This window comes from Emys orbicularis, chromosome 11, assembly GCF_028017835.1.
Source record: "Emys orbicularis isolate rEmyOrb1 chromosome 11, rEmyOrb1.hap1, whole genome shotgun sequence".
NCBI lineage: Eukaryota > Metazoa > Chordata > Testudines > Emydidae > Emys > Emys orbicularis.
The window spans coordinates 2,506,402-2,531,341 of NC_088693.1; the positions used below are offsets into that span (position 1 = coordinate 2,506,402).

Here is a 24,940-nt window from a genome sequence, read left to right on the forward strand (position 1 = left end):
ACTATCAGAGCTGGGTTCCGTGCAGTGGCGCCCCCAGCTGGTGCTTTTGTGGTGGTTCGTCCTGGTCTCTCCCAGCCAGCGGGCGGGGGGTGGGCGTGTGCTCACAGAGGAGTCAGCGGTGCCCCACAAACGGGCCGGCTGGGGCAGGACGCAGAGGAAAGAACCGACAGACCAGTCGCGGCGCTGTCCCCGATGCCACCTCGGGCAGCACCGCTCCCCACACGCCGGGCGCCCAGCTGGGCTCAGGACCGGGCATTGTGTAATGGGATCTGCGGGCCTGTAGTGTAGAAACAATGTGCGCTTCACGGGCTAACCCCCGAGCCGCACCGGGCCTGCGCTTCCACCAGCCAAAGTCCAGTCCCCCAGAGAAACAAGGTCACAGCCCTCCTCCCTGGAAAAGCTTTGCTAGGCACCCTCGCCAACGCCCCCCTCCCTGCCCCCTATCTTGGGGGAATTCATCCCCAGCAGCCAGTGGCAATCAAAGGTCAGCAGCACACTGGCTCCATGTGGAGTCAGACGCCTCCTGGGGGTGGGTTTGGGGGGGTGTCATCCTGGATTTTACCCCCCCCTTCTTCTTTCCACCGGCAAGGATCCACTTTGTCCAGAGACGAGCCCTCTTGAGCCAGCAGGGCGGGGTGGGGGGGAAGGGGGGATGCCAGCTGAACCCGTCTTTATCCACAGGGATGAGGCGGAGGCGTTTCCGGCTCCCTGATCTGCCCCACTGCCAGGAGGGGGTGAGACCCTTTCCCAGCCAGACACTCCCCCCAACAGGGACGGTCCCCCTCCTTTGGGAGGCTGCTCACGGGGCAGAGACCTCCCGCCGCCCGGCCAGGGGGCTAGTTGGCTTTGTAGAGGTCCTTTCGGTGCCGCACCTCCTTCAACACCCGCGCCCGGAAGCTGTCCCAGTCCTCGCCTCTCAGCCGCTGCAGCCCCAGGGCCCGGTGCAGCTCCCAGCAGTGGGTCCGCAGGAACGGATTGTATTCCTTCTCCTCGCCGATGGTGGAGGGGCACTGGGGCAGGGAGAGACGGGGCCAGGTCAGCATGCGCAGAGCGGGGCGCGGCCACCGACGTGCCCGGCACAGAGCCGCAGCCCGTTGAGACCACAGATCCCAGCATGAAAGAGGCAACGCACCCTGCATGTTCTAATCCCCCCTGAGCCTGCGCTGAGCCCAGCCTGTCTGCATCCCAAATCCACAACTTCTCCAGCTCCTTTTACTAGAGACCAGCTCCTGCAAACCAGTTTTGAAGCTATTTTCCTTTACTATCTGGATTGTGGTAACCCCCAGCACCCCATTGTGCCAGGCGCCGTATAAACCGAAGAGATTACTGAAATGCGGCTGCCTCTGGGGTGGGGTATGGCAGCCATATATAGCAGCAGCATGCTCCAGCAGGGTTAAGATGGGAAGCCAAGACAGACCCCAAGTCCAGATGAAACCCTGCGAGGGGAATTTAGGAAGGTGGAATGGAATTACTCAGATACCCAGTGCAGAGACTAGGTCCAGGGTCAAGACACATTAATGGGGTGCAGGGAGGGTGTTTAGGGGTGCCGAGGGAGTGGACACTGCTGTGGCCTGTGCCCCATGGGTTATGGCTATCCAGCGAGCTGCAGCTGGATGGGGAGCAGGTTGCGGGTGGGGGGCCTTTGGGGAAATGAGGCAGGGATCCAGATTGGGGGCAAAGGGACCTGGCCCCTGCTTGCCAAGCGTAACCCTTCGAATGCTGGATTTTCCAGGCTACCAGCTGCGAGGTGACAGATTAATATACTGCAACATACAGCTGACCCCAGCCAGCCAATCTCCTGGCCTTGGCCCAGCACCCGATGCCCTCTGGGTTCCTGCGGGGCGGGTGTGAATTCAAACCAGCCTGTGCCCCCCTCCCCCCACTGCCAGGCTAGGAAGCAGCTGGATCCGAGCCGCAGGGGAAGCGGCACTACTTCCGGCCAGGTGTTTCCCAGCCCCGGCGTAGGGAGAGAGAGCGGGGGGAAGAGCCAGGAAAGAGGAACTGGGCCCCGCGCGAGTGGCACCTGCCCCGGATGCCAAGGCCCGGGAGCACTCCCCCACCGACACTCACTGTGCTCCTCTTCTCCAGCCGCTGCTGATTCGCCCACTGCAGCTTCTGCTCCAGCACGGGGTTCTCCAGCTCCAGCAGGCTGGCAAACGTCAGGCAGTCCAGGGCATACTCGTGTCCTTGGGGAGCAGAGAGGGCAGTGACCAGGGGAGAGGGGGCTGGCACGGGCTGGGGCTCCGGTTAAGGGCACGGACTGGCAAGCCAAGCACCCGGTAGGGAGCCAGGCCGCCTGGGTTCTATTCCCATCTGTGCCGGCCCCTCTCCGTGCTTCTGCCCTATGGGAACATCACCTGCTGCCCCCTAGGGTGGCTGGGAGGGGCAGGCAAGGGGCCGGCAGATCCTCAGACGGAAGGGGCTAGAGACGGGTGAGGTCCAGGGAGCCAAGGAAACCAGATCTCTGGACAGAGCAGGGAGGTCAGACTGCGGCAGCGTCTGCAGCGATGCCCCTCAATCTAAGGTCCCTCTAAGCTGCGTGGCCGCCCAGCTGCCTATTAAGCCCCGCGCAGGGGCTCAGGGCTGTGGCGGGAAGAGGCGTCGCTCCCTGCCGGCTCCAGGACGGACTTGCCGCGGCCGGGGGAGAGGAGCTGCACCCTTGGCTCGGCCCAGGCCTGCCGGAGCTGCCGTCCCCATGGAGAGGTGCCTCTCCCCCGGCCCCGAGCTGCTGTGGCGAGAGAGGGCTGGGGGGAGTCCTCTCTCCCCACTGCAGCCTGGGGGTAGCCTGCACCCCAAACCATTCATTCCACACACGGATGTAAAAAGTGAGAGGGACAGTGCCCTCAGTCCCACCCGGCAGCTCCCCTCCCGGGTCTACCCCAGCCTTGCCCCTAACCTGGCCATGGGCTGCGGACAAATACAGCTCACGGGCGAGACCCCGGCCTTGCTTTGGCTCCATGTCGGCACAGGCCCAGGAGCAGGGATTCCTTCCCCTCCTTGCAGATCTAGGTCAGCGACCCCCAGCGGGGCTGAGGCCCCCCTGACTCGTGGCACTGAAATGCAGGCTGCGCCCCTACCCCTGCAGCTCGGCCCCTGTGGAGATCGGGGGATTTCCCCAGCCTCTGCTGGCCCCCTTTCCCTGCCCCACAAACCCCACCCTCGAGCCTGCTGCCTGGCAGGGGGCGCTCACCTGGCCAGAGCAGCGTGTCCTCTGCCAGGTCCGCAGCGGTGTCCAGCGAGGCCAGCATGGTTTCCGGCGTCCCCTCGAATATCCGCCCTGCAAGACCATGGGGGGAGCATGTTACGTGGTCCCCACCCTACGGGCTCCGGCCTCCCTGGGTCGCTGGGACAGCAGGCCGAGGGCCAACCCCCTCCTCCCAGGAGGAGCCGTTTCGCTCGCCCCTCCCCCAAGTGGGGTGTTTACAACCCATGCCCCACGGCGGGGTCTTGCAGCCCGCACCCACCACCATGCTAGCAGAGCCCAAACCGCCCCGCCCCACCCCCCTCACACCTTGCTCCGCAAAGCGTCTGTGAGCGGCCTTAGCCCCCAGAGGATAACAACTCACTACTGCTGCTGCGGAGGGGGTGTGCCCCATCGAGATCCAGGGGCAGAGAGAGGAGCCTCTGGAGCTGGAGGACCTGAGTTCTGCCCCCGATGCTGCCAACCGGGCGCAGACCCCACTATCCCCAGAGTTGGGGTGGGGCAGAGGGAGGTCGGGGGAAGGAACCAAAGACCAACTGAGGGCCGGTTAGTGGGGCTGTTAGCCCCTGACAAAAGCAATGCCCCAGCCCCTCCTTTCCCCCAACACTAAAATGCAGCCCCCTCTGGGGAGGAACAGGGCAGCTTAGGGAAGCCCGAGCTCGTGCCAGCTGCATCTCGTTCATCCTGAAGAGTGAAGGGAGGGAGCGGGGGGGGCCCAACCCCACCAATGAGCTGTGCCTCCCCCCCGCAGGGCAGATACTAGAGACAGAACCAAAGAAGCCAAGCTCACCGCAGCCTGAGAGGAAGAGGAGGTCTCCAGAGAAGAGGCAGGCCGGCCCCTCGAAGGGCTTCCCGTCCAGCAGGTAGACCATGTGCCCCACGGTGTGCCCCGGGGTGAAGAGAGCCTTGAAACACAGCTGTCCCACGGTGACGGTCTCCTTATCCGAGAGGGGGCTGCGCGGGGGGCAGGACAGGCTGTTAGGGCCCTGGGAGGATACTCCGCCACCAGATAGATTGCTCTGGATCCGGAGCCAGGCGGCCCCCGCTGATCCCCTGACCGGGGCGTGGATTCAGGCGGTGCGTCCCAGCCCCCGGCCCGCCCTGCGGACAGGCATCAGCCGCGAAGGCTGGGCCAGCAGTGACCATCCATGCACTGGCCACAGATCGGCCCACACGTGACATGAGTTTGGCAGGGCTCAGCCCAGCTCCCAGGGGACGTGTGCCCCCGTCACCATCACGAGGCGCGGACGCAGGAGAGAAGGTGGCGACGGAGCAGGGCTATGGAGACCCTGCTGCCCGCTCGCCCTAGAGGGCAGGGGAGGCCTGGGTCCCCCTCCAGTCCCCCGCTTACTTGGTGAGCTCAGGGATGGCATCACAGGCACTGCCGTACACCCTGCAGGAGCCGTAACGCCGTCTCAGCGCTATGTTCCCTCCGCTGTGATCCCTGCAGGAGAGAGACTGTCAGCTCCCCCGCTGGGCGACCCTCCCCCAGCCGAGCCCCCCACCCTCCCCGCTGTGATCTCTGCACGAGAGAGACTGTCAGCTCCCCCGCCAGGGACCCCTCCCCCAGCCGAGCCCCCCACTGTGATCCCTGCACGAGAGAGCTGTCAGCTCCCCCGCCAGGGACCCCTCCCCCACCCGATACTAAAACCCTCCCTGGCTTCCATGGGCACCCCGACTTTCTCCCTGCTGAGCAACCCCCCATCCGTGCTGCCTGGGGTGCAGACATCTACCCAGGGCCCCCCCACCAGGCACAGAGGCCTGCCCCCCCTCCTTTAATAGCCCATCCCGAATCCAGCGTTTAGTGTCTATCCCCTCCACCTCCTCGTATCCCTTCCCACTCAAGTCGGTATCCCGCTGCCCCACTCCACTCATGCCAGGGGAGCAGAAAGCTGGGGGGTCAGCGGCCCCAAATCCCAGGAGAACAGGGTGCTCCATGCTGGGGGGGAGGGAGGGTGACACCTCCCCACCCCCAGACAGAATCCCTGCTCGCTCCAAGCTGTGCGGCTTCTCATTCGGAGGCCAGACTCCAGGCACCCCCAGCAGGGACTAGCCATGGTACACGGGCTGCTGGGCGTGTGTGTGTGTGTGTGTGTGTGTGTGAACGCGGGCCGCTGGCGGGGGGGAGGGGTGCACGCGGGCCGCTGGCCGGGGGGAGGGGGTGCACGCGGGCCGCTGGCTGGGGGGGGGGGATGCGGGCAGCGCTGCAGTCACCCAAAGGAAGGGCCCGTTGGGGCCCATCCAGCCCCCTCTGCCAGGGCACGATCATTCCCTGCAGGGCACTGTCCCAGGCTCCCCTGCGCCCCTCTGCAACCGCCCCAAACTCGGGGGCTCCCTGCCCGTCATGCTCTCCTCCGCACACACACGCTTTGTCCAGGCTGCTCTGGCTCGTGGCCATCCCCCCCCCCCCACCCCAGCATTCCTGGCCCCTGCCCCTTATCCGGCCCAGCCACATGTGCCGGGGAGAGATAAGCCAGGGCCCGGCCCACGCTAAACCGCTGCCTTTCAGGAAGCGAACATGGCTTATGTTACAACACCCCCCCTCCGAGCTCATGAGATCAAAGCCATCGAGGTCCCTGGGGACAGCGCTGGGGGGCGGGGGCTGCATCAGGGCACCCCCACACCAACCCGGAACAGAACCGCGTTCGCGGAGGTGGCGGGGGGTGGGAGGAGGGGCGGGGGGGTGCCCTTGTGGTGGCTGGGACGAGGGGAGCAGGTGGTTGAAATGAACCGGCTGCGGCATTTGGCCAGAGCCAGCGAGGATGGAAGCGGGGAGGGGAGTTCCAGGGTCCTCGCCTAGGCTGGGGTAACCCAGCTGCACGGCTCACCCACCCGGGGGAGCCTGGAAGGGGGCAGGGAAAGGGGCAGGTGTTGGAGGGGGCACAAGGAAGGAAAGAAGCAGCTGGTGAGAGTCCCGTCTTCCCCCAGGGCTGGAGAGGGGGCAGGATCGGCCAGGCCAGAGCTGACATTGCAGCCAAGCTACACGGCTCTGGGGACCACGTCTCTAACCCTCGCGCCAGCGCCTGCCCACGGGCCACAGACCCACCGGGGAGCCCCAGCCTTGGCCTCTTGAGTGCGGTTAACGAGGGGGCTGGTTGTGGGGTTTGGAGATGAACCATTGTCCCCTGGGAACTGGCCGGAGACCTACCAAACCCACGGTCCAGGGAGGCCCCCCAACAGCAGCCAGGACTGGGGGGCAGATTTTAAGGGCACCAGCTAGTGAAGAGGAAGGAACACAGGACCCCTGGAAGGGGGAGGGTTGATCTGTCCGGGTTCCCACTCTGCCCACACAGCAGCGACTCATTCTGCCACCTCCGAGGAGTGGGGCCCGTCCCCCCAGCTGGGAGGGAAAGGCAAGGGTGAGGCGCTGCCTCCGAGAGGGGCATCCAGGGAGATAAATCCCCCGCACCACCGGAGGAAGGGCAGGGCCCCCGGGCTGGAGCCACTGTCTCATCAGCCCCGCAGAGGCACCTGCCAGCCGGCCCCGGGAGCCCCCGCCCCAGCTGTAGGCAGCAGTCCAAGGCCAGGAAAGGAAGGGGCTCCCGGGAGGCTGGGCCAGGGAAGGCTAGAGCAAGCCTCGGATTCCCTCCTCACCCTGCTAACAAGGGACTTTCAGAATGGGCTCCTCTCAGCTCCGCCGACCCCCCCAGATTCCCCCTCTGTTCCGGCACTGCCCATCGCTTCCACATGGCAGCCGGACACGCCGGGGCAGAGCCCTTCCCTGACCCTCAATCCCACCGCAGCCCCAGCCCTGGGCTCCCCCCATGCTCTGCCTCCCACCCAGCACAGCCCCGCCCCCAAAGGGCAATGTCCCCCAGAGCAGCCCCCGTACCAGTGTTTGTGGGTGCACAGGATGGCCTCCAGTGTCACCCCCTCCTGCTCGATGGCTGCCTGGAAGAAGAGAGAGCGTAAGCAGCCCAGCCCAGGGGGGCAAACCCAGCCCACCCCAGGGGCTAAAGAAACAGGGAGCTGCCTGGTGGGGTGGGCTGCCCAATCAACTGGGGGACAGACATGGGAGAGGAGGTGACCAGCCAGCCAGCGCCTCCCCCAATCCGGCAGCCACGTGATTTCATTCAAGCCCAGAATTGTCTCGGAAGCTGTTGATATTGGAGGCCCCCGGGGCTCCCCACTGCTGCACCCTCCAGTCGCTCTGACCTAGCCCCCCCCCCCCCGCTGCTCCACACTCCGTGCAAAGGAATTGCCCCCAGATCCCACAGCTGCCCCAGGTGTGATGGGCGAGACTCGAACCCGGGACTGCCATAGGGCTGAGTAGCCCATGCCCGGCCAGCCTGGCAGGATGCAAACCCAGGGCTCCGCACGGCAGCCCAGATCCCTCCCAGCCCCTGGCGGGGGTCAGGACTCCCATTCTCCAGCACCCGCGGCCGGCCCCACCCCATTGCTACAGGAATCCCCAGGGAAGCTGTAGCTTAGCAATGTAAGAACGGCCGGACTGGGGCAGAGCAATCGTCCATCTCACCCAGGATCCGGTCTCTGACCATTGCCGGTGCCAGGTGCTTCAGAGGGAATGAACAGACCAGGGCAATGAGTGGGTGAGCCACCCCCTGTCCTCCACTCCCAGCTTTTCACAGTCAGAGGCTTAGGGACACCCAGAGCAGGGGGGTGCGTCCTTGACCATCTTGGCTAATAGCCACTGATGGACCCACCCGCCAGGAACTTATCTAGCTCTTTTTTGAACCCAGTTAGTTTTGGCCTTCACGACATCCCCTGGCAAGGAGTTCCACAGGCTGACTGGGCGTTGTGTGAAAGCACTTCCTTATGTTTGTTTTAACCCGCTGATGGTTAATTTCATCGGGTGACCCCTGGTTCTTGTGTTATGTGAAGGGGTAAATAACACGTCCCTCGTCACTTTCTCCACACCAGTCATGATTTTATAGACCGCCCTCATATCCCCCCACAGTCATCTTTTCCCTAAACCGAACAGTGCCAGACTTTTTAATCTCTCCTCATACAGAAGCTGTTCCATCCCCCTACTCGTTTCTGTTGCTCTTCTCTGACCTTTTCCCACTTCCAATCTATCTTTCTTGAGAGAAGGCGACCTGAACTGCACGGTATTCAAGGTGTGCACATACCATGGATTTATATAGAGGCAATAGGATATTTTCTGTCTCATTATCTAGCCCTTTCCTAATGGTTCCTAACATTCTTTTTGATTTTTTGACGGCCGCTGCACACTGAGCAGATGTTTCCACAGAACTATCCACAATGACCCCCAGCTCTCTTTCTTGAGAGGTAACAGCTAATTTAGACCCCAGCATTTTCTACATATAGTTGGGATTACTTTTCCCAGTGTGCTTGACGTTGCCTTTTTTCAGCATTGCATTTCATCTGCCGGTGTGTGGCCCAGTTTGGCAAGATCCCTTTGTCGCTCCTCGCTCGCAGTCAGCTCTGGGCTTAACGATCTTGAATCATTTTGTATCGTCTGTAAATTTTGCCACCTCACTTTCGTCTTCAGCTTCGCCGAGCCATTTCCTGCCCCCGGCGCTTTTTACTGCACACACAGTTTAACCAGCGACACTGAGCTTGGGAGCCAGCCAGACAACCTCTGGGTCAGGCCCCCTTTTCTGGAGGGGGAGGGGAGGTGCTGCTGACCCTCCTTGAGCCCAGATTCCACCCGTGCAGATGCAGCTGATCATAAGCCTGGGGCTGTTCTGTGAGCAGAGGCAGATCCACACCCAGCTCCAGGCTGGGGCTTCGAGGTGAAAGTGACCAGAGCAGAGAATCTCATCTCTCTGCACCAAGAGGCCTCTAACCCTGAGCTGCCATGGGGGGCTGGGAGCCCCCCCACGCCCCAGAAGTCATTCTATACAGGCCAATGGTCCTGCCACTCGCTTCCAAAGCATCCTAGGCCGCCCCGATCTGGCTGGGGAGCGGAGCGGCTGGGCTCATGCACGGGCTCCCTTCCCTAGCTGGGCAGGGGGGAGGGCTACTTTAGAGTCAGTCCTGTCCTGCTGGTGGCCCATTCGCAGCTGGGAGCTCTGGGAAGGCTCCTCCATGCCCAGCGCAGACCCTGCACTGGAAGCAGTCATTTCCATGCAGCAGCTGCTCTTCCTTTGTCTCTGCCAAGTTTCCCCTTCTCCTCCCACTGCTTCCTGCCAGCCCCAAGGGCAGGTCCCCCTCCAAGTTCATTCCCCAGGATTCATTGCTCTTGGCGCTAAGTGAGTTCCAGACCCTGAGGGGTTAAAAAGAACCAAGGCCAATGTAGTAGCAATCTGCATGCTGGCTGATCTCCCACATGCTGGGTAGCAGGCAGCGCAAGTTTGAACAAGCTTCCAGAGAAGCCACCCCCTCCGCCTGCCCAGGGGACGTCCCCTGAGTGACTCAGCCCTGCTCCCAGGTGGCTCTGTAACGGGTTTGGAGCCTGGCATGTCCTGGCAGCATGCACAGGGGGCAGCTGCTCTCAGGGAGGGCGCAGCAGGCACCACTTGTGGGCACAGATCCAACCGGCTGGGCGCACCAGAGTGGAGCCAGCAGTTGGTTTGTATTGACCATTGGGCAAAGCGTCCCCTATGTCAGAGACGGGGCCACCGAGGGGCTGACGCACCAGCTGCTGCTGTCTCCCGTCGCTAGGACTGGCCATGACGGGGTTAAAAGGGGCAGCCAAGTTCTCTGTAAAGCAGGTTGTAATGAGACAGTGCATGCACCGCTGCCCTCTGCTGGCTGGATTCAGAACTGCTCATCTGTGTCATGGGCCCTGTAGCGCTACGATCTTAAGGGGATTCTTCTTTGCGCTGTGCAGCTGGGGGAGCAGCACCCCGCCCCACTTGCGAAGTTCTGAGTGGCCACAGCGTGGGGCTTGGAGACAGGCATGGAGCCTTGGTCCTACCCCAGCCCCGTGGTCCCATGCTCCCTATCACCCCACTGCAACTTGGGGGGAGGGAGGGGCCAATGCCCGAGCACAGCGGAGTGACGGGGTGCGGCTGGGTGTGCACACAGTCACTGAGGGCAGTTCCATTGGTGGAGGGGTATTTTAGGAGCTGGGATTCCCCCCCCTCCCCCAAACAGGGGAGTGCTGCATTTCCTTTCTGTGGCCTCCCCCGCCTCCTCCGTGCTGCATATCTCACTGTTCGTTCTCTCTCGCTCTCCTCCCCCCTCCTACCAGCCCCACACACGCAGCTCTCTCTCTCTCTCAGGGGTTTAGCCTTTCACCCGTCACCATGGTATCCGGGCACCTTCCCTGCAAAATCAATAGCAGCCAAGTCCCCAGCGGGCTCCATGGAGTCTCTGGCACCCACCCGGCCGCGGAACAAACAGGCGGGACCACAAAGGGCTCGCAGCCTCAGGCAGCAGGAAGGAGGGGGCTGGGCCGGTGGCTGCGGGGGGCCTCTGAAGAGCAGGGCAGCGAGGGGGCCAGAGGCACCGATTGCAGCGAGGCTGGGGGCCTGATCTTCCTTGTCTGATGCCCCCCCTTCACTGCTGCCCCCCGACACCAGGGAGGGTGGGACAGGCAGCCCAGCAGGCAAAGGTCGGTGCTGCTGGCAAAATCCGGCAGATACTCAGGATACAGAGAAGACAGTTGGGAGAGGAGGGTGGGCAGGAAGAGGGGGCACAGAGAGAGGCTCAGGCACTAGCAGCTGTCACCCCAGAGTGTGGCACAGCGGCTATGGGATGGTGAAAGGGGGCGGGTCCCATCTCCCCACCCCTCAGCGTCAGAGACCCCCGCGCGTCTCAGTGGATCGATCCCCCGGTCAATTTCACGTGCCGGAGGGCGGGGCGCTGGTCCCAGTGGGGCGGGAGAACGCCCCCGCCGGGGCAGGGGAGGAGTTCTCACCTGCACGGCCAGCGGGTCTGAGGGGTCGATTGCGGCAGCAGTGTTGGAGTGGGTGTCGATGACCAGGTAGCTGTAGTTGTTGGATAACACAGGGATCGGCAGGATCTTTACCCCTGAGGTAACAGGGCAGACAGACAAGCAGCTGAGAAAGGGGCTCTAAGCCAGAGCCTCAAACCCCAGGCAGCCCCGAGTATCCAGGGACCAACCAGCTCAGACTCTGACCGTGCAACATTTGTCCCGATCCGGACTCGGGCCAAGGCAGCGGAATTGGAGAGTTTGCTCAGACGAGGCCCAAGTTACTGCTGGAGCAGCTCACGAGATTTGGGGTCTGTCAGCTCCTCGTGCCCAGTTAGATCCCCAGACCCTGGCCCAACCCGAACCTGGATCCATGTGCTAGCGTAACCACCCTTCATCCCCCCGCGATGGAACCCGGCCCCTTCAGTGCTAAAAGCACAAGGCTCTGCCGCCGGAGCTAAAGGAGGAACTCCACTAGCTGGCAGCTGTAGTAGACTGTTACCCTCTCATGCACCTGCTGCTAGAGGGGGCTAGAGACTCACTCTCTCAGGCGGCGTGCTACCTTGGCACTCCGGTCTGGACCCCGGACTTGTGGGATGAGTGAGAACGGGCTCCAGAAGCGGGGTGGGGGGCAGCCCCAGAAGCAGCTAGGACTCACCATTGAACATCATGGGCTGGGGGATCGAGTGGCCATGTGGATATCGCTCCCGGGCTTTCTTCATCTGCCGCTTGTAGAAGAGGTAGCCCAGCTTGGTGCGGGCGTACAGGCTGTACCTGGGGAGAGGACGGGGAGAGGGCAAGAGTGAGACGGGTCTCCCTTCCACTGTCACAGGGGCCCAGCAACTCAGCTGCTCTCCCTGTCCTTTTTGGGGTAGGGGACAGATGTGCTGCAGAGCAACCTAGGGTGCCATTAGGTAGCATCCCCCCCGAGAAAGGAGGGAGAGACAGGAAAGCATCAGGGTCTGGATTTCCCCCCTTTCCAAGAGGCGGCAGCCAAAGCTTTTAGACCAATCTCTTCCTACTGTCACAGGCAGCCCGTGGCGAGGTGGCCAGGCCGGCGGCTTTGTCCGCCGAGCAGTGGCCAGACACCAGAGCTGGGGATGGGAGCCCAAGGACCGGGAAGCCAGGACACAGGTTAGCTCACAGCTCTGCCGCAGGCCAGGTCGGATGCAGGAGAGCAGCTCGACGTCAGTTAGGGAGGGGATTTAAGACCTTTCTAGCCCAGCGAAAGCTCCAGCGTAGAGGCGGCGATACTGCCCAACAACGCTTCTGCCGGCCGAGCTTAGTTTATCCGCCGAACCAGCGCAAGATACGCCAGCAAAACCAGCCCCGTCACCAGCATGAGCCGTGTCTGCACCCGGCGGGTTCACTGGGACAGCGATCCCTGAAGTCACAGTGCAGGCCCGTAGCGCTGGCCCTGTCGATCCCCCCCCAGGGCGACCCTCTTCTGGCGTACACCGGCGCACAGATTCCCTCCGCCGCCCGGGGCCAAACTCCCAACAGCCAGACCAGCAATAGCAGTTGCGGGTGCCCTGAGAACCAGGGGGTCAGCTTCTGAGAGGGTGTAAATCAGCGTAATCCCCTTGCCGTCAACGGAGCTCCCACCATTTGCGCCAGCTGGGGACCCTGGCCCCAGGCTGTTAACCTCAGTTTTCCCCTCTGCAAAATGGGGCTAATGAGGCTTCACCCACCCTTGCCTCTCTGCCGCCTGGGAAGCACGGCTTTGACCGCCAGCACTCCCAGCGCCCTGGGATCGGCGCGGGCCCAGCCCGTCCGCCTGGCTCCCACGCTCACACCCGCTCTGCATGCGGGGGAGGGGGGGGGGCAGCATTTGCAGCAGGAGCATCAACAAGACGCCCCCCTCCTATCCCCCTCCCAAAGGCAAACTAGGCCGAGCCCCTCGCCCGTCTCAGCCGGGGCACGGCCAGACACACATGGGGCTGCGCCTTTCAGCGTCCAAACTCCACGCTCGAGATGATCTCACCAGCGGGGCCAGGTTCCCCAGAGAGGCGCTCTGGCAGGGGCACCACTTACAGAAGGATTTCCAAGTCAATGGAACAGCATGGACTAAGCAAACAGGGGAACAAGACACCCCCAGGTGGCTCTGCAGGGGGGTGCTCCCAAGTGGGGGCAGATGGTCCTGTTACTGGGGGACAGTTTGGGTAGGAGCCAGGGGAGCTGAATCTCCCTGCATTGCGCTGGAGAGGCGCATGGCAGGGCTGACGAGACAGAGCGGGGGCTGATCTGTGTTACTGAGAACGCCCTGGGCTGGCTTTCAGGTGCCCCTTGCAACATGGTGGAGGGGGCAGGAGCGAGGGGCACTGGCAGAGCCAGGCATGGAAGAGTCAGAACAGCAGCCAGCTGCCCCAAGCCGGCTCTCCCCCGCCCCTGAAGGCGCAGCGCCAGATGTGAGACAGGCCAGGGCTCCTTGGCACGCTGGCCAGGTTTGTGAGAAACGAGCTTTGCCCTTCCCCCACCATCCACAATAATCCTCCAGCTTATCCGGGAGCTCTGGGCCCCGGGCATCAGAAAGTCACAGCTGCTGGAGCGCCGACCTGCACCCGCCCCCTGCCCGGAGGAAGGGTTCTGCGCTACGCACCGTGGGCACCCCGGAGAGCTGCTGTCAACGGGCTTCCCAAGCAGGGGTGGGGAGCTGGCAGATGTGTCAATGAGTCCGCCCAGGACACAGCGTGTGAGGCCAGGTTCAGGAAGCGAGCTCAGTGCCTGGGGGCGGGGGGAGGGGTTAAGTTGGGGAGACTACCCCCCCCCCCAGCCCCTAGCAAGCAGGGCCAACTCAGGGGCTCGGCTTTCATAGCACACGAGCCCCCAACATCTGGAAAACCGGCCTGCAGGGAAGCTCCAGTGAGCAGCTGCTGGTTAATGGCCCTGGAGGGGCCTGGAGAAGGAATGGTGTGTGTGTGTGTGTGTGTGTGAGGGGGGGGGGGGGGGGGAAGAAAGGTGTTGCTTTCACTGCTCCTGGACTCACCCAACCCGGCATTTCTTTTGGTTTCTCTCCAAAGATACAAGAGCAAGCAACTATCCTGGCCGGGGGCGGAAGGGTGGGGAGGAGTTGGGTGTAGTGGGTCACAGCTGGGACTGGTTCTATTCCCAGTTCTGGGAGGGGAATGGGGTCTAGAGGGGAAGGGAAGGTGAGAGTTGGGAAATCAGGACTCCTGGGTTCTATTCCCAGTTCTGGGAGAGGAGTGGGGTCTGGGAGTCAGGACTCCTGGGTTCTATTCCCAGGTCTGGGAGGGGTGTGGGGTCTAGGGGGAAGGGGTCTGGGAGCCAGGACTCCTGGGTTCTCTCCCTGGCTCTCTTACTCTTTGACCGTAAGCAAGCCCTGGTGCCTCAGGCCACACACTATTACCACCGTCATGTATTTCGCTGGGGGAGGCTGCAGTCAGCTACACTGGTAGAAGCGCGTTGCTGGCACCTCCTCCCTGGGGTAGATCTGGCCTCAGGGTCCCGTCTGTACAAGGCACATCACAGGGCAGACGTGCCGGGCGTGGGTCGCTCACGGCCGCAAAGCGCTTTGAGACACTCCAGCGGGAGGCGCTGACACGCCATGCATTCGAGTAGCAACCTGCCTGGCCCATGGCATTGAGCAGGGCTCAACCGAACCCCTGTACGCCTCTGGCAGAGAGACAACGCCTGCGAGCAGGGGAAGCAGGCCCGGACCCCAGCACCACGCTCCTGGCAGTAGCGGCCACTGGCACCGGGCATTCTGGGTGGCAAGACCTGCCAGCTGGGGGTTGGGCACCTGAGCAGGGGCTGGAGATCAGCAGGTCAGGGGCTTTGAGGTCTTTAGCGTAAGAGCTTTCAGCGGCTCCTAGACCAGTGCAGGCAGGGCAGCCCCCCCAGAGCTGTTAGGGAGGGAGAGGGAGGGGCACGCTCCCCACCCCCAGTCAGGCTTCCACACTGGTTTCTCTCCACTAATTGCACCAGCCATCCCAGTGATCATGAAACCTCCAGTTCCCTCTGCCAGGGCCCCAGCCCCGTGGTTTTAAAAGAGGGAAGTAAGCTGGAGTAGCATTAACCCGTTCAGACACACAAGCTTTAACTTGTATTTGCCTTGCTATACGGTGTATGTATGTGTGTGTGGATGGGAGGCTGGGGGGCAGTGGGGAAGGGTGACAATTTCTGCCAGGAGCCCAGAGGCAGCACCTAATTTGCACTCATAACAACAACAAGAGTTTACAGCTCTCTAGCACCGCCCCCAGCTGCAGTTCTGGAGGCATTTGGGGAAACTGAGGCACGGGGCAGGGAAGCGACACTCAGGGTTGCATATGGAATGCCTGGCCTGGGGCTGGTAGCCAGGGGGTCCTGACTCAGGCCCCTCTGCTCTAACACTAGTCAGCCCCACAGCCAGGGCAGCAACTTCCCTGTCCCCACATCAGCTCCCAGCAAGGAGCTCAAAGCACCCCGCAATAGTGTTGGTAACTGGGGGAGAAGGGGAGGTGACAAGGCACAGCCTCCCCCCGACCCCCTGCACTCAGCCCCTCCAGCGACACCCCTAGGGGATTCCCAGCTCAGCAGGGGAGCATTCAGCTCCAGCTGGATACTCTAGCCAGCTGCAAGCCCCTCCTTCTTACCCCACTGAGGAGCCGGGTCCAGGGAAGGAGGCCTTGGAGCTGCGGCTCGGGAATCAGGACTCCTGGGTTCCATGTCTTTGCTCTAGGTCTGTTGGAGCAGGGACTAGAATCAGGACTCCTGGGTTCCGTCCCCAGCTTTGGGCAAATCCCTCTGTGGGAATCCCTGGGCTCCTCCGTACCATGGGGGCAATGACAGCGACCCCCCCTGCCGGGGTGGGCATGTGGCTTCTGAGAGCGCAGGTGCTGGAGATGGGACCCTACTGGGCCTTGGGGCGGGATCACATGAGGCCGGACAGACAAGAAACCCCAGAAGATGCTGGGCCTGGGGAGGAGCAGACCCTGGGGAACCACGCTGGTCACAAACCCCGCCTTCAAAGGAGACAATGAAACCCCACCAGCCGCCCTTCAATTAAAGTTGAACCCATGTCAGGCCCCCGGCTCTCACCCCCCACGGGAGTGGGTGTGTGCGCAGTGCCTCTCGTGGGTGGCAGAGAACGGCCACAGTGAAACAAACAGCAGCAGTTTCCGAGGCCGGACTGGACTCTGAGCCCGTCTCCCCTGCTGACCCCATGACTCTGGTGTGGGCTCTGGCCCAGACCGCCCCAGCTGAGGAGTGCATGGCTGTCCCGAGGACATTGCTGGGCAGTGGGGTGAGCATGTGAGGGGGGGCGGGGTGTGGACAGTTACAACATCTCCCCTGGCAGAGATCAGCTCAGAGCCCAGGTCCCTCGAGCTCGGTATCTTGTCCCCGCGATCGCCTGTGCAAAAATATTCCAGCCAGAATCACCACCCTGGACAACTGTGGCATAACCTCAGTGGAAGCGCCTGCTGAGCCCTGGGGCAGTTACTGGCCGGCCAGAAAGGGCAATTCCAAAAAGGATTGGACTTAAGCCCTTGATCTCAGCAGCAGTTACGAGGCAGTATGTAAAAAACAAAACAAAACTGGCTTTTGTTGGGTTGAAATTTCCCCTACTTTGGATATTTTTCCAGCAACAACAAACAGCTACCACAGCAGGACAAAAACTGCAGAACAACAACAAATAAAAGCTTACTTTGAGGTTTAAAACTTGCCACGAAGCTTACAACCCCCCCTCCCGGCTCTCCCCCCCCACGCAGGCTAGAGACAGATACTAGAGGGAACAGCTGCTTTTCATACAAAGATGCTTCCATAAGCAACCCAAACACTACAGCACTGAGAACAAGGAAATGAAACTGACTCCACGGGTTACCACTGGCCAAGCCAGCAATCAGTAAGACAGCCAAAAATCAGCAGGGGAGATCAACTGGATGAACACAAAGAAAAAAAACCCCTCGGCTCTAATTACTGATGGTGTCGATAAGGTAAGCCAGGAGGTTGGTTTCCAACACAGTGTTCCACAACAGGCCTTCATCGAACTGGAGAATGGCTGGATTACGGGTAAATGGGACGGTCAATAACTACTTGAAAGGTAGTTTCATGCATGCTCCACATTTACCCAAATCCCCATGCCAGTGTTAGTGGTTGTAGAACGTTTTCCTGTTTTTTAAAAACCACTTCTCCCTCCCATCCCCCACCCCATTGCTGTCTGAAAGACCCACAGAAAACCGGAAAGAAAACTAACCGATTATACAGCCAGACGCCGCATACACAAAGTAAACAAACTGCCAGGCCGGGGGAAGGTAGGATTATCAGTCTAGCCCAGCCTCCACCAGTATAGAAGCTTCAGCGGAAGCAGGACAAAAGCCCCATAACTGACAGCTACGAAATATTTGCTAGGCAAAGTCAGACTAGAAATGAGACTTTTTTTTTTTTTTTAGCAGGGAGGGTCATTAACCATTGGAACAATTCACCAAGGATCGTGGTGCATGCACCATCACTGGAACGGTTTTAATTAGGGCTGTCGATTAAATCGCAGTTAACTCACACAATTAACTCAAAAAAATTGATCATGATTAACCGCACTGTTAAGAGAATCCCAGTTGAATATTATTAAATATTTTGGATGTTTTTCTACATTTTTCAATATATTGATTTCTATTGCAACACAGAATACAAAGTATACAGGGCTCATTTAATATTTTTGATTACAAATATTTGCACTGTAAAAATGATAAAATAAATAGTATTTTTCAATTCACCTCATACAAGCACTGTAGTGCGATCTCTGTTGTGAAAGTGTAACTTACAAATGTAGATTTTTTTTTTGTTACATAAAACTTTAGAGCCTACAAGTCCACTCAGTCTTACTTCTTGTTCAGCCAATTGCTCAGACAAACAAGTTTGTTTACATTGACGGGAGATAACGCTGCCTGCTTCTTGTTTACAATGTCACCTGAAAGTGAGAACGGCATTCGCATGGCACTTTTGTAGCCGGCATTGCAAGGTATTTACGTGCCAGATATGCTAAACATTCGTATGCCCCTTCATGCTTCGGCCACCATTCCAGAGGACATGCTTCCATGGTGATGATGCTCATTAAAAAAGTAATACGTTAATTAAAATTTGTGACTGAACTCCTTGGGGGAGAATTGTGTCTCCTAGTCTGTTTTACCTGCATTCTGCCATATATTTCATGTTATGTTATAACAGTCTCAGATGATGACCCAGCATGTTGTTCGTTTTAAGAACACTTTCACTGCAGATTTGACAAAATGCAAAGAAGGTACCAATGTAAGATTTCTACAGATAGCTACAGCACTCGACCCAAGGTTTAAGAATCTGAAGTGCCATCCAAAATCGGAGAGGGACGAGGTGTGGAGCATGCTTTTAGAAGTCTTAAAAGAGCAACACGCAGATGCAGAAACTACAGAACCCGAACCACCAAAAAAGAAAATCAACCTTCTGCTGGTGGCATCTGACTCAGATGATGAAAATGAACATGCATCGGTCCTCTCTGCTTTGGATCATTATCGAGCAGAACCCATCATCAGCACGGACGCATGTCCTCTGGAACGGTGGTTGAAGCATAAAGGGACATATGAATCTTTAGCGCATCTGACACACAAATATCTTGGGCTGCCGGCTACAACAGTGCCATAAGAACACCTGTTCTCACTTTCAGGTGACATTGTAAACAAGAAGCAGGCAGCATTGTCTCCTGCAAATGTAAACAGACTTGTTTGTCTGAGCAATTGGCTGAAGTAGGACTGAGTGGACTTGTAGGCTCTAAAGTTGTACAATATTTTATTTTTGAATGCAGAGTTTTTTTGTACTTAATTCTACATTTGTAAGTTCAACTTTCATGATAAAGAGATTGCACGACAGTACTTGTATTAGGTGAATTGAAAAATACTATTTCTTTTGTTTTTTACAGTGCAAATATTTGTAATAAAAAAATCAGTATAAAGTGAGCACTGTACACTTTGTATTCTGTGTTGTAATTGAAATCAATATATTTGAAAATGTAGAAAACATCCAAAAATATTTAAATACATGGTATTCTATTATTGTTTAACAGCACAATTAATCACGATTAATTTTTTTTAATCGCTTGACAGCCCTAGTTTTAATCAAGACTGGGCGTGTCTCTAGAAGATCTCCTCTAGGTCAAACAGGAGCGAATTCAGTTCTACAGGAGGTCAGGTCGGATGATCACGGTGGTCCCTTCTGGCTTTACCTGTGAATTTGGTCCAAGGGGGAAATTTCTGCCTATATCCTGCCTATCTGTGGTTGGCTTATGGGCTGCAGCACGAGAGTAAATATCCCTTAGAAATAAGGCTCCGGCTTATCTAATGGGACTCAGAATGGTCTCACCCATACACGAATCCTTTTCTGAAACCTACTCTATTCTTTGACTCCAATGCCTTGTGGGAGAGAGTTCCACAGCCCCCTTAAGTTATAGCAATTGCAGAACAACAGTAAAGTCTTTCCAGTCAGAGGCGTGATTTCAGCTGACACTGTCCTACAGCACGATCCCTCATACAGGCAGCAGAAAGTTACCTTCTCCACTAGCTTCTGTGACAGCGCTTTCTTTCAAGCGCGCCTCCCTGAGAACTTCACAGTATTACACGATGAGAGACATACACTGCACAGCCATTCACCACGGGTGTGCAGAAGAGGCGAGTGGCGGGTACTGTGGAACCCAGAGCTTCAGACTTCTTGCTCTGAACATGCTTGAATTCTCGGCAGTTAATGCTGCATTTACCCAGTGGATCGGGCGCCTGGGAAAGAACTAAAGGCATCTCTCTTGGGGATCATCTCTTCCTTAAGGGGTCCACTGTAGGTCAGGGATTGTATGTAACTCCAGGCACTGGGGGGCTGCCACAGCTGTGCCAGGAACCAGGCGCAGTGTGGGTGGGTGGGGTTATTAAGGAAAAGCACCCAGGTTGTACCAACTCCAGAGAAGTACCAGCCCCCCAGGGAGGTTTGCACACGCTGGTTCAAATGGGATCTTCCAGCCATCAACCAAGAAAGGGCTTCTGGCATAAAAAGGCTGCATTTAAACTGCCTCGGGCCCTTCTTTCTGACCCAGCGAATGGACGGGCCCTTCTATCCAAGGGCCCCAAATCTCGTGGAAGGGACCCATGAGACTGATGGGGGATCTTGGGTGAGCTTTTAGCATGTGTAGAGGAACTTCTTCCTTGTTTCTATACGTTGTCCCGGTGACGCTTTTACCTTCAGAGTAAGAGGTGCTGGCTTAGGAAGAGCGGTGCGGTGATTTGCAACTGCCGGCCACACGCTGTCTGTGGCCATCGGAGAGAAGGCAAAGCACGGAGGCGGGCAATCAGGCAGGCTGGCTTGCAGGGGATAGCACAGTGGACTGCAGGGGCTATGCAGCCTTCAAACCCCAGTCAGGAGGGGGAGAGACGTGCATCTCCTCCCAAGAGAGGTGACGTCTGGAAGCCCGAGACCCGACGTGGGTGCCCCCGAGGGACCACGTGGGGGAGTGCAGGTGCAGTTACCCTGAAACGGGGATACTTGGGTCAGTGGTGCCTGACAAAGCCCAACAATTTACTGCTAGTGAATGACACACAGCGCAGTGCAAGAGATCAAAGATAACACTTCGATAACGCTGCTCACAATCTCCAGCCGGAAGAGAATGGGCTGAGGGCATTGCAAGTTAATTATTACATCCAGGGAAAATCCACATTGTGCTTTAGTGAAAGACAAGAGTTGAAAGTCTCATTACCCTTGGGATCTGGTAAAGTTTTGAAACACTTCTATAACCAGCCCGTCAAGTTCGGAAGAGTTAAGAACATAACAACGCTTGGCATTCGCCCAGTCATTCACATCTCCGAAGCATTGTCCAAACACCGAGCTGCTGACTGAGGACTTGATTCCTTCTCCCGGTGACGGATAAATAAAGCAATTCTCTCTGTTAATCCCAGACTCCGACAAGCGACACAGAATTCTTCCATGCTAGTTATTTGTCCAGCAGCTAGGAGATGTGGCCCTGATCATTTGCAGTGATACAAGACAGAAAAAAAAAAAAAAAAAAAAAAACCAGAGGTCTCATAGGGAAAGGCTGGTCTTGGGCTGACGGACTGAACCGAAACTTTGTCAATTCCCAGCTGTGCCACAGATCGGTTACCTCACTTCTTCTCTCTGCACCACAGTTCCTTCTCTGAGAAATGCAGACAACGATGCTTCCCTTTATCTTGGAGATTTAGACTGTAAGCTCACTACGAGCTACACAGCGAACACACAGAATGGGGCCCCAACTCAGATTGATGCTATTCTGATACCTAAGGCGGCATACAGTTAAAAGAACCACCGCTTTTTTCAAGTTGTCCTCAACCTGGGTAAAGGGACTGCAGACTTTGAAATTCCTCTTTGGTTTTAATAATCTATGAGCAGCTTAGCAGACAGATCGATACAAAAGACAGAGGAAGATTTGCTGCTCCTTTTACTATTTGCACCTCTCTGAGCTCAGCCAAAGAAAACAGTTTCACTATTTATTTCTAGTCGGTTTCCACCTTTCCTGCACTAGACACTGATGCGGCTGTTGATTTGGGGTTAACAGAAAGATCTGCTCAAACATTTCTGATTGGTGGGTTTCATAAAACGCCTTTTGAAGCAAAAGTTAAGGCTTGACTCTAAAACTAGTTGACAACAGCTCTTTAAATCGCTGAGTAACAACTACCACCTCCTTGGTGACCCATTTTTCCAAAAGTGGATTCCCAAGACATGACACAACCAGGTCATACTCCCTTTTCAACGTGTCTCAGCCTTTGATGGCTGATGTTCTGCCTGCCAGGGGATTAGAGCTCTGCAAAGATGAAAGAAAATCCAGTTTAATTCACACAGGCCACACTAATGAAAGGGAAAGAAGTGTGCAAGTTAACATGTTAAGTAACGTGTTCGAATCCTAGTGCAGACAGGACAGTTGTAGTTTTAGCATGCATTAGCTGAGCGAGGCAAACCCACAGCTCCCCTGTAGCATTCACCTTCGCCAGGTAACACGAGATAGAACTACAACTTACCCTGTCTACACTAGGATTAAACACATTAGGTAACACACACACACCTTTTTTCTAGTGAAGACAAGGTCACAGAGCTAAACAATCCACACAGCTAACAGGGCTCTCTCTTAATATGTCCTGCACACTGTACAAATGCAGTGAGGCCCCAGCTGAGACAGATGCTACTATAACAAAAGCGCCCTGGCAATGAATCCCATTAGCATCTCCAGAATCAAAAGCTGTCCATTTGTTAAATCAACCTCCTAGCCCTGACAGTCGTGCCGAAAACCGTCAACCGGTGCTGAGCCAGCCACCCCACCCTGCCCTACACTTCCACAGCTGCTTCAGAGCTTCCCCTCGCTGCAGAATGATTGCACTGAATGAGCGTGGCCAGTTTTAAAGACACTGTTCAGAATGCTGTGAGCTGCCGCGAAAGTGTCGAGCATTATGTCAATTTCACACTGCCAGGCAAAGCTCCTGGGAGCATAGGCTGGAGTAATTCACCAGGCAGGAGGGCCCCCAGAGACTGAAGCTAGGGGAGAAGAAAAGCAGACAACCCGGTCCCAGCAGGGATCACAGATGACAGTAGCCGGGAGAGGTTGGAACTTGAGATTTACCTGACACCTACCAGCCAGAGGCGGATGTGAAAGACAAACCCTTCACAGCACAGCCCAGCAGCCACGGCATGTCACTGAACCCGTTGTACACCCCAGTGCCTGCCCCAGGCAGTTTCAGACATGACAACAAGGGAGGGATGGGGCGAGGAAAGATCAAGGCTCAACAACAAGATCAGGCGGCCGCTCGGCTCCAGTGCACGCACACCTGGACGGCTCACAGGACTTTCACAATTCTTGACAACTGGCTTGCAGCAGGCGTCCCGGGAGAGGTGCATGAGCAGAGGGAGCTGGGCCTGTTACCAGGGGTCTGCCCTAGTCCTTGCGCGCAGATGCCCCTTTCCTTCATTGCTACCAAGTGATCCTCTAGCTACAAGACACCCAGCAAGTGTTTCAAGCCCTGAATACACAGTGCATCACACACACACACACACACACAGGGCTAGGATCCTTCGCTCTGCAGATCACACTGTAAGAGAGGGGAATCTACCCTCTGCCTGAGCCTTCTCCTCCACAGCTCTGAGCCGCCTTCCTGCCTCTCTGCAGCATCAGCACAACGCACACCTGGGCCAGGGCCTCTCCGCTCGCCCGTTACTCGGGCTCTCCTCCCAGCTCCACCAGGGACCGATTTCAGTCTATTCTCCATAGTGCAAACCGCGCACCGCTGCTTCTGGGAACCGACACCTGCCCTCTATTACCCAGCGCTCTAAAGGCTTTCGGGATGCAGCGTGCGTGGAAGACACTCCGCAGGCTCCTGACGGACAATAAGCTACAGTCAGAGCTTTCAGCTGGGTCCCCAGGAGCAGATGCTGCATGGAAGCTGTGGCACCCCTGGGTCTGGGGATCTGGGTCACGTGGGCACATCCCGGCAGGGAAGGATAATGCCAGGCGTTGTGTGGGTTCTGAAAGCAGCGTTTTCTCCCGCTGACCCTGCACACAGCACACCCCAGGCAGCTGGAGCTTTCCAGAGACGCCTGCGTATGTGTTAGCACAGTGCTGCACAGGGCAGCAAAGGAGACATGGCTCCCCAGCACATGGCAGAGAGAGCCGGCCAAGACCTTCAGTGGCTACTGTGCAGGGGGGCCCCTGTGCTCGGCACCTACCCCCCAGGGGGGTACAAGCATCCCCCCACCCAAAGCGGTTCGGGCACCAAACAATCAGTGCAGTGCAAACCCTTTGGAGTCCCCAGGAGCACCCCATGGGGGAGAGAAGGGCAACTTGTGGGACTCCCAATGCAGCCAGGAAAGAGACCTTCTTCAAACCCAGGCAGGGTAGTCACCCTGCACCGCCCTCTCAGCTCAGCCACCAACCCTCCCCTTAGTCCCCCAGTGAGATGCCCTCTCAACCCAGCCAGCCTTCCTGGATGCATGCAGACCTCTTGCTGCAGATCCCCATATGCCATACAGCCCCCCTGCATCCCCCCCAGCCCAGCCTAACTCCCCCAGCTCCCCGGCAGCCCCCCCCCCAAGCCCTGCACAGTCCAGCCCCAGTCAAACCCTCCAGCCCAGCCTAATCCCCCCAGCTCCTCCTGCAGCTCCCTCGCCCCAGCCAACCCCCCCAGCTCCCCCTTGCCCCAGCCTAACTTCCCCTCCACCCCCCTCAGCCCCAGCAGCACCTCCAGCCTACACCCCCAGTGCCCCTGCAGCCCCCCATAAGCCCTCCCTGGTCCAGCCCCAGCCAACCCCCCCAGTTGCCCTGCATACCCAGTTCCCCTGCATACCCCTCATCAACAGCCTACTCCTCCCCCCACTCCCCCGGCCCCATGAAGCCCTCCCCGCGCCAGCTTACCCTCCCCCTGGCCCCATGAGGCCCCCTAGCTCCAACCCCCCGCGGCGGGAGAGAGCCAGGAGCGGGTCCGAGCGGGATCCCCGCGCCGCACTCACCCGATGCGGAACACCAGGGGCCCGGCCAGGGCCATGAGCACCTTGGCGAGGTAGTGGCGGAGGCGGCGCGCCGGCCGGCACCGGGCGAGGGAGGCGGCCCCCAGCCCACAGCAGGCGGCCAAGGCGGCCGCCAGCACCTGGAGCCGGGACAGGCAGCCGGACCACGCCATGCTCCAGGGCGGCCCCGCCTCCGCCACCCGGGAGACCAGCGAACGCCGCCGGCCTCAGCCTTCGAACCACGCCCACTTCGAATGCGATGTATCCCCGCCCATAGAACGCGGAGACACTCAACTCGGGGGGAGGGCTGCAGCGCCACCTTGTGGGCATTGGCTGTCAGCGCCCGAGGGAAAGGGGGCCCTGAGCTAGCGCCAACCGCTGCGCTGAGCCCGGCCTGCTCCGAATTAATTGTGGATTGGTGACAAGTTGCCATTGCAAATGATTATCCAATTCATTCACCTTCCCCT

The 24,940-nt window shown here is 58.5% G+C and overlaps 1 protein-coding gene across 1 annotated transcript; it reads right to left on the bottom strand.

Moving 5' to 3' along the window:
• Positions 1-836: 836 nt before the first annotated feature.
• LOC135885531 (probable hydrolase PNKD) lies at positions 837-24,646 on the bottom strand. Its single transcript, XM_065413277.1, has 9 exons — positions 24,477-24,646; positions 11,665-11,780; positions 10,992-11,104; positions 7,035-7,093; positions 4,554-4,646; positions 3,993-4,156; positions 3,191-3,277; positions 2,071-2,186; positions 837-1,010 (listed from the first exon to the last, which is right to left on the bottom strand). The coding sequence occupies exons 1-9, from the start codon at positions 24,644-24,646 to the stop codon at positions 837-839; spliced, it is 1,092 nt and encodes a 363-aa protein (XP_065269349.1).
• Positions 24,647-24,940: the final 294 nt, after the last annotated feature.

Coding starts and splice junctions, on each gene's coding strand:
- LOC135885531 (XM_065413277.1), bottom strand. CDS start 24,646: ATGGCGTGGTCCGGCTGCCTGTCCCGGCTCCAGGTGCTGGCGGCCGCC. Junction 4,647..7,034: donor CTGTGCACCCACAAACACTG/GTACGGGGGCTG, acceptor TCTCTCCTGCAG/GGATCACAGCGGAGGGAACA. Junction 2,187..3,190: donor GGACACGCTGCTCTGGCCAG/GTGAGCGCCCCC, acceptor CTGCTCCCCAAG/GACACGAGTATGCCCTGGAC.